The following is a 16,523-nucleotide window of genomic DNA, read 5'->3' as shown; positions in this document are numbered from 1 at the left end:
AAATTCCTTGAAAAATGTAATTATTCAAAAAAATTTTATTAGTCAGAAGAATACAAATTTCTGAAAAAAATTTTTTCTTAATAACTTAAATCTTAAAGAACTATTATAAGATTATTACTTAGAAATTATTTCAAGAACAATTTTACTTAAATATTTCAAAATTAATTGAATTTTAAAAGAGTTGCGTTCACAATTTTAATAAATAAATGAACTTCAAAAAGTTTTAATTTGAAATTTTATAAATATTCAATTTTCAATGAATTTAATTAATGAATTAGAAATAAAAATTCCACAGAAATTCAACTATTTACAAATTTTTTATAAATTTCTTTACAATATAATTCAATTATTTTTATGAATAATAACATTTTGACAGGAATTCAATTATTTTTCTAAATAATAAAATTCTTTTTAAGGAATTTAATTATTTTCATAAATAAACTCGTCGCAGATTTTCAATTATTTTTAATAAAATTTTAATCAAATTCCTCGATAAATGTAATTATTATTAAAAATTTTATTAAAATTCGTCAAACGAATTCAATTATTTAAAAATTTCTTGATAAAATTCTTTATAAGAATTCAATTTTAAGAAACATTCAAATATACAATAAATTATTTTTTGTATTTAAAAAATTGAATTCTAGTAGAATTTTATAATAAAAATTGATTTGAAAATAAATTTCAGTTAAAAACAAATAAATTTGAAAATTTTAAAAAAACTATATTTAAAAAATTATTGAAAATAATGGATTTATAGAAAAAATGTAGTTAAAAAGGAAAAAGTTTTTTAAGAGAAATCTTTTTCTATTTAAAATAAAAAACTTTCAAAAGAAAAACACTAAAAAAATATTCCCCTGGTTAAAAATACTAAAGTAAAAAAGAAACTAAAATGAAAAAATTACAATGAATATTGAAAAATCTCTTTTGGAAAAATAAGAGAAGCGCTTTAGTTGATGGATTTACAATTAGATTTTCTTTATCTATCTTGAGGGAATTCTGTGGGATATAAGAAGAAAATTTATTTTTCGTTTCGTAAGAAATTAGGTGTACCACATTTCTGAAGGAAGATTGAGCTTAGGATACTGGTGAGGAAATTGCTCAAATGGGGATGTTTCCTAGAACACTATTCGGTAATATCGGGCTCCAGTCAATGGCCTGGAAACGGATAAGAACAAAATCACAACGTGCCCCGTACAACATTCCACAATATAATCGCACCTTCAGGACTAATCGCAAAGATAGGAACAGAAATTCAACTCATTGTCTTACATCCATTGATGTTCGTCCCGTAAAAATTAAATAAATTTTCTTCTTTTTTTTTCTTTTCGTTTTCTCTTTTTGCTCTCAAGTCGATTTCGCTAAATAGCAAAAGTAGAAAGAATTTTTTTTTTTTATGATCTATTATTTATATTTTATTATTATTATTTATTATAAATTTTTATTTTTTATTAAAACAAAATAATTTTTTCCAAAAGGAAGGGACAAAAACCAGAAAATTTGAAAATTACGGCTAATAATAAAACTTATTAAATTCAAGAAGCAAGAGAAATTCAGAAGGCAAGAGAATAGAGTGTCTTTGGCGCAGTAAACTTTAAACAATGCATAATTGTCAATTCAATTTTGCAATGGGAGAAGGAGGAACGTGTATAAGCAACAAAAGATTCGTTGGATCTGGAGAATTTCAAGACATAAACCATCGAAATTATTTGCGAGCAGTAGACCTCGAAATGCGATTACCGAACCAGATGCCATACACTTAAGAGTCGAGGGGGGGAATAATATAATGTGAATGAAAGTGATAGAAACAAAATCGTGCACTAGAATAATTCACGAATTGCAACTACTTCATTTTCAAAACACTTCACACTAATACCCCTTCCTAAAGACATTTAATTCTAACAACAGTAATTAAGAGAATTCCTTCACGCAAGACATGATACTTTGCATATTTACAAGAAACAGAAAGAGACGAAAGAAAGAAAAAAGAAATTAAATTAAGATTCAGTAAAAGTGCTATACTTGAATACTGTTTTCAAAATACGAATTCAAAATATCGTTTTGGCAAAACGATTTTTTATTTAACTTTTACTATTTAATTAACTATTAATTAAATAATTACTTATTAATTATTTATAAAAGATGTTCAGAAACATTTCATTGCAAGTTCATTTATTTTTTATGTTTACAAATGTCGCTTAATTAATTAATTATTAAATAATTAGCAATTTTTTTTTTGTAATTTAACACTTCCTGGCAATTTTTTTCACTTTCAGGTAATATTTTTATGGAAATTTTAAGTCATCTTTAGTTGAAGGACGTCATTCATTTTTTTAATTTTCATATTTTTAATTTTTCATATTTTGGTTTAATAATTTTAACCTTAATTGTTTAAATCAAAACGTCTTCAATTCTTTACACTTATTGGAAATATCAATAATTTTTTAATTATAATTTTTTTTTTTCAATTAAAAAATGTTTCCACAATTTTTCTAAGGATATAAAAATTGAGCCAAAAAACGAATCAAAAAGTTGCTTCGCAATACTTTTGCTTTGTTTTTTATCTCAATTTGATATCTACAGAAAAATTGTGGAAACAAAAATTTGTAAAATTTGTTCGCTTTGTAAACTTTGCTTCAAGACACAGAGATTTTAATTTTTGAAATTAGTGTAATATTCCATTTTCGTTTTCTTTTTTTAATCTTTTTTAATCTGGGGAATATTTTTTTAAGGTTTTTCTTTTGAAAAATTTTTTTTTATCAGGCATGCGAATTTGTTATTTGGCTTTGAGATACGATTAAATTTTCACTATGACTTTCATTTTCACTGTGATTTTGACTTTGAAAGTCAAATTGTTCATTTATTTCTTTACAAAAATTTTAATAAAATTTTTACATTAATTACATTTTCGAAGAATTTACTTAAAATTTTATTAAAAATAATTGAAATCCTGTGAAGAATATTATTATTTATGAAAATAATTGAATTCTTGCAACGAATTTTTATTATTTTTTTTTTAAATAATTGAAATCCTGTGAAGAATATTATTATTTATGAAATTAATTATATTTTTCGAAGAATTTACTTAAAACTGTATTAAAAATAATTGAAATCCTGTGAAGAATTTTATTATTTAGGAAAGTAATTGAAGTTCAGCAACGAATTTTTATTATTTTTTTTAAAATAATTGAAATCCTGTGAAGAATTTTATTATTCATGAAAATAATTGAATTCTTGTAACGAATTTTTATTACATTTTTTTTAAATAATTGAAATCCTGTGAAGAATTTTATTATTCATGAAAATAATTTAATTCTTGTAACGAATTTTATTCTTTTTTTTAAATAATAGATTTATTTCGAGAGTTAATTTAAAATTGAATTAAAAATATTTTTAATCCTAGGAAAATTTTTATTATTTATAATAATTTAATTCTTACAACGAATTTTTATTACATTTTTTCAAATTATTTAATTTGCTATCTGAAAAATTGTATTACTTATAAAAATAATTCAATTCTTGCGAAGAGTTTTTAAAAAATTTTTTTAAATAATTAAAAATTTTTTTTTGATGTTATTGAATTTTAAAAAAGTTTATATTTGAACTTTTTAAAAATCTTAATTCCTGCGGAAAATCAGTCAGGAAAAAAATTAAAATTAATTTCAAAGTCAAAATCGAATCAAAAGTCAAATTACTAAATTGCACTCCAGGAAAAAAAGTTTGTTTGCTTTAAAAACATTATTTTAAGTCAATTAAAAATTTTAATTTTGGAAATTAAAAATTCAGTTTTGAGAGAGAAATAACTGTGAATTTTATTTACTTTAAAACGTTTATTTCAAGACGCAGAGAAATTAAAATTTTCTAAATTATGAACTTATTTAATTGAGGAAAGTATTTTTTTTCAAAACAGTAACTTTTTTCCCCGAAAGTAAACAATTTCCGTTTTCTGAATAAAATGAGTTTTTGGGGGCAAGAAAATAGAACAATTCCCTTCGTCTTCGATTAAAGTAAAAGATCCAACAGTAAAATCCGGAATTGTGGAATCTGATTGGCGGATCTCGAGTTAACCTAGGGATAAATTTTAGCAGACGTCAGACTTTAAGTCCCGTAAGAAAAATTGCTTAAATTATTCTCGTCTTTTCAACTCGTTGCCAGAGTGAAAGAGAGAAAGAGAGGAGTTAGTTCATTTCATATAGTAAAGAAAAGGGATTTTCCCCTTCCTTTCTCGTATTCTCTATCTCTTTCTCTCTCTCTCTTTCTTTTTAGTCTTGAAGGAAAAGTGAAAGTGACTTTTTGAAAATGCACCTCTGAGACAAAAGTAGAAATTTAATCTGAAAAAGGGGATTGAATGAACAGTATGTGTGCAGAACGAGGATTGAGTAATGAAAAGGTATAATTAGAGGTATTACTATCTCTATCTCCTTTACTTCTTTCCTCTTTTTTAGCTCACCCTCTTTCTCTCTCTCTCTCTTTCTAATTAAAACACCATTTGCAAAAGGAGCAACATGTACAATGAAATGAACAGGGGAACGAATGAGATAAAGCTAAATCGAAATAATCCTCTCAATCGTAAAACTAAGCCTTTTTCATTAGCTATATAAAAAGAATTATCAAATAACTGAACTCGAAATGTAATTTCCAGAAATAGTATAAAAGAAAAGAAAATTAAAAATTTTTATTACTTTCGTGCAAACAAAATTTCGAAATTAAAAATTAAAAAGGTCTTTGAACAAAATCATTTTTACTATAAAAATTTAAAAAAATAAATATCATTTTCACTATAAAAATGTAAAGAAATAAATATAAATAATGAAATTTTCATTTTCACTTTTACTTATAAATAATTATTAAATTATTATTTTACTTATTTATATTTTCAAAGACAGATTTTTATTCTCACTTTTTTCACTTTTACTTTGACAGATTTTCATTTTCACTTTTACTTTCGTAAATGGACTGATTTTTATTCTCACTATTATTTTTTACATTTAATGTATAAAATAAAAATTTAAAAAAAATGTTTATTAATCTTTATTAGGAAAAAAAAAATAAAACCTAAAAATTAGTCAAAAAAATTTTCTTTAATTAAATTTTCTTGAAAAATAATCTTTATTAGGTCAAACATTATTTGGAATTGAATTTTATTACAATAAGAGTAATTAAAACTGTATCTTTATTAGAAAAAAGACTAAAGATTGAAATATATTACACAAAAAATTTAAATTTATTTGGCAAATTTATTTGGTATTGAATTTTATTAGAAAATAATATTAAAGACATTGATTTATATTTTATACTAGAAAAAAAGACTAGAAATTGAAAGTTATTTGGCGAAAGAATATTGTGAAATTGAATGTTATTAGAAAATAAAATTGAAATTGAAATTTATTACACAAAAAATATTAGGAATTTAATTTTATTAGAAAATAATATTTTCAAATTGATTTTTTTCAAACAATTTTTTGTAATTGAATTTTTTTGGAAAAAAATCTTATTAGGCTAAAAAGTTTTTTGTATTGAATTTTATTAGAGGAGAAGATTTAGAAATTGATTTTTATTTGAAAATAAAATTAAAAATTGAAATTTAATATGCAAGAAATATTTTGTTGTACTAAAAAAACAATTGGAAATTTAAATTCGTAAGGTAAAATTTTTGGAGTTAAATTTTATTATAGAAAAATATTTAGAAATTGATTTTTATCAGAGTTAAAAGATAAAAAATTTAAATGTTTTAGGCAAAACTTATTTAGAATTGAATTTTATAAGAAAGAAATACTTAGAAAGTTGATCTTTATTAGGAAAGAAAATTAAAAATTAAAATGAATAAGTCAAAAATTATTTGTAATTGAATTGTCTTAGCAAAACATATTCAGAAATTGTTTTTTATTGGAAAAAAATATTAGGAATTGAAATTTATTAGGAAAAGATTATTTGGAATTGAATTTTAATAGAAAAAAATATATAGAAATTGATCTTTATTAGAAAGAAAAATTAGAAATTGAAATTTATTTTGCCAAAAATGTATTGGAATTGAATTTTATTGTGAAAAAAAGAAATTGATCTTTATTATATATAATTTAACTTTTGCTTTTACTTTGACTTTGACAGAATTTCATTTGACTGATTCTGTCAAATGAAAAATGAAAATAAAAGTGTCTCTAAAAGTAATTTTGACTTTAAAATAAAAATAACATTTTAAAAATTGAAATTCAAGTTTAAAACTACAAAAATAAAAAAAAATTTTTAAAATGACAATTTGTCAAAACAATATTCTTCTAATAAGTGAAATTAGAAGTGATAATGAAATTCTACCTAAGTGAATAAATAAATAAATTAAATTTCTCAAAATTAAAAAGAAAAATTTGTAACAGACATTTTTTTTTTGCTTTTGTCATATTTTATACTCTAGTGATAAAAATTCTTTCCGATGGTAAAAAAAAAAAAAGAAAATTCCTATCTGTCACTATAGAAGCAGTTCTTAAAGGGAAAATGATATATGTAAACGAATTTTCAAAAATTTGTATTAGAATTCAAAAAGTTGTAGCAACAAAGTGAATACGTATGGTATGTGTATATATGTATAAACTTTTGGAACTGTTTTCATCGGTGATTCTGACACAGTATCTAAACTTTCACCTCTATACTCATTTGAACCATGTAGTTTTACATTTCAATTCTTTCTCTACAAGAATCATGCACATCAAGTAGTTTAACTAGTTTGTGGTTCAATTCCCATGGGTTAAAATGCCACGGGCTATATGAATAAAGTACCTCCTTTCCCTTTACTCGCATTCCTAAAATATTCCCTCTTCCCCTTCGCCACCCCCACTTCATCCCTACCTTTTTGTCTATTCACTCACTTTTCCATAAAACGTTCATTCTCGAGAATGAGCGTCAAAATGAATGAATTTCTGAATAAATGCTTCAAGTTATGTTTTAGCTGCTTTTTACGTCTGTGGTTCATTAACACCTTTTTGTGTATTAACACTCTTGTTATTTTATATTTGAGGAAAATATTATACGATTTCAGAATGGCTGCTGGAGAATTTTAGAAAAATTACAAATGATTACAGAAATCAATTATTTTGAAAAGTAATAAAATTCTTCGCAGAAATCTATAATTATGTTCAAAAATCTTTTTCAATTCTCTTCAAAATTCCAATTATCTTTATAAATTATAAAATTATTATCCAAAATTCAATTATATATATTCAAAAAATTTTTTAAAAATTCAATTATTTTCAAAAACTTTTCTCAATTCAATGATTTTCAATATCTATTATTTTAATTAAATTTTTCAAAAGAATTGAAGTATTTAAAAAAATTTTAATATAATTCTACTCAAACATTTAATTATTTTCATAAAATAATAAAAATTTCACAAAAGTTCAATTATTCACAAATTTTCTTGATTATTTTTAATTTTAAAATTAATAATGAATTTCAGTTAAAAACAAATGAATTTAAAAATTCTCAAAAAACTTTTTCAAAAGTAATTAAAAATAATGGATTTATAGAAAAATTTTTAGTTAATACTAAAAAATAACTTTAATTTTGGAAAAGTTACAAATTATTGGCAGAAATTCAATTGTTTTCAAGAGTAATAAAATATTTCGCAGAAATTTCAAAAATAAATGTTCAAAAATAATAAAATTCTTCTTAGGAATTCAATTATTTTCATAAAAAATTAAATCAATGCAGAATTTCAATTATTTTTAATACAATTTTAATCGAATTTCTCGGAAAATATAATTATTCTTAAAAATTTCATTAAAAATCGACGAAAGAATTCAATTATTTAAAAATATGATGATAGAATTCTTTATGAGAATTGAATTTTAAGAAACATTTAATTATTCAATAAATTATTTATTTTTGTATTTAAATAATTAAATTCAAGTAGAATTTTCTAAAAAAATTAATTTAAAAATTAATTTCAGTTAAAATTTGAGATAATAATACCTAATTGAATATTAAAAGAAATATAGTGTGAATTTTTAGAAATAATTGAATTTTGAAATAAATTTTTTTGATAAAGTGTAATTGAATATTTTTATATTAATTGAAGTTTTTATTTTCTAATATATATTTAATTAAAGAAGTTACGAATAATTGAAATTTGTAAAATTGAATATTGTAAGTAAATGGATTTTGAAAATTGTCCAAGAACTTTTTTGTAAATTAATTGATTTAATGAATAATTTTAGTAAAAAATTCTTACTATAATTCTTAGTAAAAATTCATAAATTCTTAAAAATTCTTAATAATTGAATTGAAATGATGAAAATAATATTATCACAAAACAAATTTAAATTATTAAAAATTTGAACTAATTAGAACAAAAGTGATACGAAATTTCTAAAAATTAATTTTTAAATTCTAAATAGAACAAGATATTAAAATAAATAAAATTCTGTATTTCTTAGAAAATAAATTTTTTAAAAACCGTATTTTGCATTAATATCAATTCGTTTTTCTACAAGAATATTTATAAGTAACTATTTCTATATTTTAAAATGTTAAATTAATATTACTAATATTAATATAAATTGAATTTCAAAAAGTTTCAAATTAATGTTTTAGAAAAGTTGAATTGTAAAAAATTTTAATTTAAAATTCTGAATAACTTAGTTTTTTGAAACATTTTTATTCACATTTTAAAAATTTTTAAAAATTTTTTTAATTTCTAGAAAATAATTGAATTGAAATTCAGAAAATAATTTTTAATAAGTTACAGTAGCAATTCTTATAAATTATTCAATTTTAAAGGGATTTAAAATTTGAAATTTTTTGAAATCTTAATACCTGTGGAAAAATAATAGATAATAATTGAATATTAATTTAAGAAAAATCTATTTAAGTTCCAAATGATTTTACAGTTAAAGATATTAAAAAAAAATGTATTACAAAATTTTTTTCTCGAAATTCAATTATTTTTAAAGTAAACTAAAATATTTTCAGTGTTTGGGGAAAAGTCGAAGTTTTTTCTGGAAATCAGGAAAAAGTAAAATCAATCTTTTGTGTCAACCTTCCATATTCATGTTTCATGTTGATTAGCAAACTTTCAATATTTACTATACTTTCATCTTTCATGGAATAATTTATTTTGAGAGTTATTCTTTATGACCGGGAAAAATAATAATTCACGACCGGGAAATGACAGTTAATTTTTTTTTTATAAAAAAAGGGCCATCCTGGATTTGCAAAAATTATGGGAATTAGTTAGTTTGATTTTATTATTTTATTCTATTTTTTTATTTTTTTATTTATTTAATTTAAAAAATTTTTTGTTATTATTTTATTATTTTTTATTCTTGAGTTGTTATTTTGTAGTAGGATATAATATTTGTTATAAATTGGAAAAAATATCAAAATAATATTCTTCACCTCAAAATTTAAAAAGTTTTGACACGACTATGTAAAGTTGGAAGTGATGATTCAATTATAGGGTCGATTTGAGTAAATTTTGCGTTTCATTTAAATAGATATTCTTGCATGGAGTTTTCTTGTGAAAGTTGTGTCTAGAGGAAAGGTGGGTATTTGGTTCACGAAAGCTTCTCTCTCTCTCCTTCTCCCCTCCCCTAGCTTTTCCAACTAAATCCTAAGTGGTTTTCCGTGCCTTAGTGCTTTCTTTTTCACGTTTCAATACACTGGATCGTTTTCTAGGTACAGAAAGAAAAAGCTAGTCCCTCGAAATCTTTCCCTATTACGCCAGCGCACTTAGATACAGAAAACCCCAGGACAACATTTTTCTCAGCAAAACATCTCTTTTACAGGAAATAGAAAAAAGGTTATAAAACGCTCTACTCCCCCGAGGCTGTTTCCATTCAAGTAGACAAAGTATTCTTCAATTCCAACGTAACTAGGTATTTTCTTATTTCAACTCAGGACACAAACAATTATTTCTTTCGAAAAATGGCATTTTTATTTTTATTTTATTTATTTATTTATTGACCTTTTATTTGAAAAGAAAAAACATACTTATGGAAATAATAGGATTTAATAGGAATGATAGTTTTTATTCAGTCATCTGCTTAAAACTTCTATTTACAACTTTTTTACGATTTGCTACTATTTGGATACTTTTTTTTTAAGTGACACTAAAAACTACTTTTTTTTTTTTAGAATTTATACCACTTTAAATATGCTAGTAAATTAGTAATTAAAATAAAAAAATTATTCTCAAAAATTGAAATATCAACAATGTATTTTAGAAACACTTCAAAAAATGTTCAATAAAATTCCTTGAAAAGATTCAAATATTTTCAAAAATTTTAAGAAAATTTTTCTCAAGTATTCAGTTATTTACACAAATAATAAAATTCTATGATGAAATTCAATAATTTTCAATATTTACTATTTTAAATAAAAATTCTTTTCTGTTTTTTTTTTGGTTTTTGCAAAGAATTTTTTAAAAAATTCCAATTGTTTTCAAAATACTAACATTTTCACAAAAATTCAATTACTTAAAATACAATTTTCATAAATATTTTTGAACAAAAATGATTATTGAAAAAGTTTTTTATAAAATTGTCTAAAAGAATTTAACCCATTATTGGTCTTTTGACCACGGGGACATTGTAAATAAATAAATTAATAAAAGAAAACTATTTTTAATAATTTTGATAAAATTTGTTTATAAGAATTCATTTTCAATGCATCAATTGTAATTATTTTCCTTAAAAGAATATAATTACTTTCAAAATTCTTAATAAAAAATTCTTCAAATAAAATTCAATTAATTTTAAAAAATTAAATAAAATTCTTTGCAAGCATTCTATTATTTTCAGAAGTAATAAAATTTTTCACAGGAATTCAATTATTTAAAAAAATTCAATGAAATTCTTTGCAAGAATCCAATTATTTTCATAGATAATAAAATTCTACGATGTATTTCAATTACTTTTAATACAATTGCGAATTAATTTCTTGAAAAATGTAATTATTCTTACAAATTCTATTAAAATTCTTTGGAAGAATTCAATTATTGTTTACAATTTTGATAAAGTAGTTTATAAAAATTCAATTTTAAAAAATAAACAATAATTGTGCAATCAATTATTTATATTTGTTTTTAAATAATTGAATTCTCGTAGAAATTTCTAACAAGAATTGATTTAAAAATAAATTTCAAATAAAATTGTAGATAACAATTGAACATTAGAAGCGTTATAATATGAATTTTTAAAAATAGTTCAATTTCATAAAAGATTTTTAAATTGGCTGTTTTTGAAAATTTTAGTTGTAAAGCTAAACTTTCTTTGTAAACCCGTTTAAATGAAATAAATAAATAAATAAAAACTGTCATAATATTTAAATATTTATCATACAAAGATTAATCATTTATTATTTTCCAAAATAACTATTAAATTTTTCAATAATTTTATTTAAAAATTTAAAAAAAAATGATTGAATTTTGAAAAAATTACAGTTGTAATTCGAAAGAATTAAATTTCAAAAAGGTTTTACATTGAAATTATTTAAAGTATTAATTCCTGTCGAATAATAAAAATTTAAAAACATATTTAACAAAATATATTCAAGTTTTTAATAATTTAATTTAGAAATTATGAAAAAATTATTAGTCTTTTGAAAAATTGTAATTAAAATGTTTTGAAGTTAGTTTAATTCTTGTAAATAATTAAAAAAGATTAAATTAAATTTGAAATTAGTTGAAAGTTTTGTTTAAATTTAAATAAAAAAAATTGTACAGAATTTTATTTTTTTACTCTTGAAAATTATTTTTAATCATAATCGTATTTTTGGAGAATTCTAACTAAAAATTTAGAAAATAATTGAACTTTCGAAAAAGTGTGAATTGAAGTTATTTCCAGGATGAGAGAAAAAAGTAAATATTTTAGATAGTAATCAAAGAAAAACTCAGGGAAATACTGAATCAAATTTTTGTGAATCGACTGTAACGAGTTTTTTTTTTTTTTAAATTTAATTTTTCGATAGTCTACTTTTTACCACTTTTCTTAGTCTTAAAGCTACTTTTTGTTATTTTTTTTTTAAAAAGTATTAATTATCAAGTGCGAAATCTGTTTGTAGAAAAAATTGAAAAATAAAACACTGGAGATTGGAAATTTTATTATTCTTTCTTCATTCGATAGATCTCTGGAATTAATTTTCTCTGAATTGTAATTTGAATTGTACATTGTTAATTCCATTCACCGTTATATGTATTTTGTGTAATGAAATGAAACACAAATTTTCGAAATTTACAGAGTAGTTCCTATATAAAGTGAGCCAACAATTTTAATCACCACAATGATTTTATGCTTTGTTAACAATTCCCTTTCATGGTATTACAATCGATTATTTACATATTTTTCATTTGTTTCGCAAAATTCAATGTTAATCATATTCATGAAAAGTTTATTGTTACTGATTTCAATGGATGATACGAATTTGTACGCTTCACTCTATTATTATTGTGATTCTCATTGCCGATAACAATTAATATGTTACACTTTGATGACAGTTTTCCTCTATATCTATGGATATAAATATATAGATATAATGAGATAGAGAGAGAGAGAGACATAGTTAGAAATCTGTTATATCAATATAGAATTAATAACAACATCTGGAAACATGAATTTCCTACTGTGTGTGTCCGTCTGTTACTTCTCTGATAAACAATTCGAAAATAATGAGGAGTATTAACGTTGTCCTGTAATTAGAGTTATTTCTCATTGTCTCTATTAAGTATCTACTGACAAGTAATTATACTATCGTGACATTTTCAATCAATCAGTGTGCACTTTGTTGAAAACTCACATAGGGTTTGTTGATTAATTAGTCTGATAATGATTCAACGCGTTACATTCACATTTGTCATCATTTCACAAATTTTACAAATATTAATTATTTTCATTCTCAATTTTAATTTGATTTGCAAACACAAATTTTGATATTTAATAATTATCAATCACACATCATTTAAATCTCGTATTCTATTCAATTACACTCTCTTGCCCTCTATACCTTTTGTGTTTAATAAATATTTTCATTTCAAATATCATTACAAAATTTAATTTGGGAAAATTTCAAATTTGTTTTAATTAATGATAGTAGTGGCGATAAAAATAATTATATCAGTAAGAATGATAATAATAATAACAATAATAAAAATAATGCACTGGCAAATATTAAGTAAAAATGAAGCTGAAGTCCGCAACGTTTTTAAAAACGAAAAATCACAAAAGAATTTTTTTTCAAGTTAAATTCATCTCTAATTTTCATGTTCCTTAATTTTTAAGAAATTAATTGTTGCTTAAGATAAAATTATTCAAAAATAATATGATTTAGAATCAAAAATAAAAAAATTGTCCCATTATTTTTTCGTTTTCGTTTTTAAAAACGTTGAGGACTTCAGCATCATAAGTAAAAAGTAAAAAAATGTAAAAAGTATTAAAATAGAAGCAAATTACGATTAAGTACCAAAATTGATACTAAATTTGTACCCTCCAAACCCTAAAATAAAAAAAGGTGGGGGGAAAACAGTAGTTCTTATTTTTTTCTCACGGATTTTCCAAAAATCACGAAATTTCAATTAAATTAATAATTCTTCGCCCAGGTAGCAATTTTTTTTCTTTTGATAATTATTTATTCTAATGTCAGAAGCTCATTAAAAAAAATTTCAAAAGGTTCCAAGTCGGAAAAAATAATTATTTTGGTTTTTTTGTCACGGATTTTCCAAAAATCCGAGAATTTTAAAGTAAATTAAATTTGAAATAAAATAATAATTCCTCGCCTCGGTAATAATTTTTTCTTTGATAATTATTTATTTTCATGTCACAAGCTATTTAAAAAAAATTCCAAGTGATTCCAAGTCGGGGAAAGCAGTGTTTTTGAATATTTTTGTGCGACGAATTTACCAAAAATTTCGAAATTTCAACTAAATTAATAATTCCTCGTCCAGGTAGCAATTTTTTTTTCTTTTCATAATTACTTATTTTAATATCAGAAGCCGTTTTCAAAAAATTTCAAAAGGTTCCAAGTCAAAAAAAACAGTTATTTTGGTTTTTTTGTCACGGATTTTCCGAAAAACCGAGAATTTTAAAGTAAATTATAATAATTCCTCGCCTCGGTAAACAATTTTTTTCTTTGATATTTATTTATTTTCATGTCAGAAGTCATTAAAAAAATATTCCAAGTCGAGGAAAGCAGAGATTTTAAACTTTTTTGTGTCACGAATTTTCCAAAAATTTAGAAATTTCAATTTGACAAAAAAATTAAAAATCACTGTTTTCCCCTCCATGGATCATCTTGAAATCTTTTTTAAATATCGTCTAATATTAAAATAAACAGTTATTAAAAGAAAAAAATTGCTACCGAGACGAAGAATTATTAATTAAGTTCAAATTTCGAAATTTTTGGAAAATCGTGACACAAAAAAATTAAAAATCACTGCTTTCCTCGACTGGAACCTTTTGCAATTTTTTTAAAGGTCTTCTGACATTAGATGAAGTAATTATCAGAAGAAAAAATTTGCTATTCTATTTGTCAATTACAAATTTTAATTGAAAATGAAATTGAAACTTCTTAAATTTTTAGAAAATAAAGAAAAAACAATTTTACTCAAAAAATTGTTCTATTACATTTATTTACGAATTTCTTTAATTGTAAAATTATTCGAAAACATCAATAACTTTTTTTAAATAAATATTTAATCAATATTATTTTTTATGAAAATAATTGAATTCTTTGAAAAATATATAATTTTTAATGAAAGTAATTGAATTATTGCAAAGGAATTTTTTAAAATAAATAATTAAATTCCTGAGAAATTTTCATTATTTATCAAAATAATGAAATGTTTGTGTACTATTTTTGGGAATTCGAAATTGATTTGAAAATAATTTAACTTTGGGGAAGAATGTTGTTATTTATAAAGATAATTGGGATTTTGAAGAGAATTTTGTTTTAAATTTGAAATATAATTGAATTTTATGAGAAGAATTTCATCATTCTTGAAAATAATTGAATTTCTGCAATTATTTGTAATGTTTCCAAAATCGGATTTTTTTTAGTGTTATCAACAAAAATTTGAATTACAAATTTTTAAATTTTATTATTTTTAAAATTTGCTAATTCGCGAATTATTGCTAGTAATGATAATAATAATAATAAAATGAATTTTTTTCTTGTTTCAGATGTAACGAATCCACCGATAAGAGACATCATTGTCGAGGCGGGAAAAAACGTGACATTAGATTGTCCCGGTGTGACGGAACAGTCTCTCATATCAACATTGGAATGGCGTGCGAATAGTGTGTTAATAGTCGAATACAGTAGTAGTAGTACAACGGTCTCAAATCATCGCGATCGTGTTTCGTTTTTTCCGAAAAATTTCACTCTACTCTTCCATCCAGTGGCATCGACTGACAGCGGCGACTACCAATGTATTGTAAACAACCGCAAAACACCGGAAACTATATTGAGAATCATCGTACAAGGTAGGAATTCATTATTTATATTTTATTATTTACCCCTTTTTTTGTTTATATTATAATAATTGTAATATATTATATTACAAAAATATGAGAGAAAAAAAAAAATTTTTTACACGTTAGTAGAAATTGAAAAAAAACAAATTTTTCGTTCACAAAAATACAAAAATAATGTAAAAAAGAAATTTTCTGTCTACATTTTTATTATTAACAAGTTGATATGGAAATAATTAAAATGTTTCAAATAGAAAATGAAATATTTCCCCTTTTGTAATTCTGTAAAATAATAAAGAGTAAACGGAGAAACTTTTTCATCCGCTTTACCATTCTGCTTTTTAAATAAGCTTTGTATTAAGTTTTTTTTCAAATGAGTTGTTAGAGTTGAGACAAATAAAGTTCAGTTTATTTTTGAATACAATCTAACTACATAAATCCTCTTTTAAATTATCATTTAAAGGTAACATTCATTTTATCTTGTTTTCAATGGTGATAATTAAAAATGAAAGAAATTATAAATATATGTAAGTGAACGATTAATATTATATAATATTTGCATTCAGACACAATTTACACATTTATTACCGCTGTCGCTCAATTTGTTTTGTGAAATTTTAATCAATTTTGAATTTATAAACGATAAACACTTTTAGTTTGTTAGATTATTTGTTTTCTGTAAAAAAAGTAATTTTATTCTATTTCTTTATTTTATTCATTTTGTTCACCCTTTATTTTATAAATGGCATCAGAACAAAATTTATTTTTCGTAAATAAGTTATTTTATTCTATTTATTTATTTTATTCATTTTATTTATCTGTATTTTATAAATTGCACTGAAAAAAATTTATATTTTGTAATAAAAGTTATTTTATTCTATTTATTTTTATCTATATACATTTTAAAAATATTGCTCTGAAAAAACTGTATTTAATTCTGATAAACGATTGTTTGTCTATTATCAAAAAAAAATTTATTTTTGCCAAACAATTTTTATTTATTATTTTATTTTTATTGTTTTTATTTATTTATTCCAATAAAATTTCAGTTAAACAAATAAATTAAATTTA

General features: G+C 21.9%; 1 protein-coding gene across 7 annotated transcripts in view; it reads left to right on the top strand.

The window, feature by feature from the left end:
• The window catches only part of LOC122509537 (tyrosine-protein phosphatase 99A), a 745,329-nt gene that overhangs the window by 186,938 nt on the left and 541,868 nt on the right, over positions 1 to 16,523 (top strand). For all 7 annotated transcript variants that reach the window (XM_043623697.1, XM_043623696.1, XM_043623694.1 and 4 more), the window contains one exon: positions 15,162 to 15,464. In XM_043623697.1, the coding sequence (XP_043479632.1) occupies positions 15,162 to 15,464 (303 nt within the window). The remainder of the gene's footprint in view (positions 1 to 15,161; positions 15,465 to 16,523) is intronic.

This window comes from Leptopilina heterotoma, unplaced genomic scaffold (assembly GCF_015476425.1).
Source record: "Leptopilina heterotoma isolate Lh14 unplaced genomic scaffold, ASM1547642v1 Lhet_60, whole genome shotgun sequence".
Taxonomy (NCBI): Eukaryota; Metazoa; Arthropoda; class Insecta; order Hymenoptera; family Figitidae; genus Leptopilina; species Leptopilina heterotoma.
The sequence above is the reverse complement of the archived record's forward strand: the minus strand, read 5'-3'. Positions and strand labels throughout refer to the sequence as shown.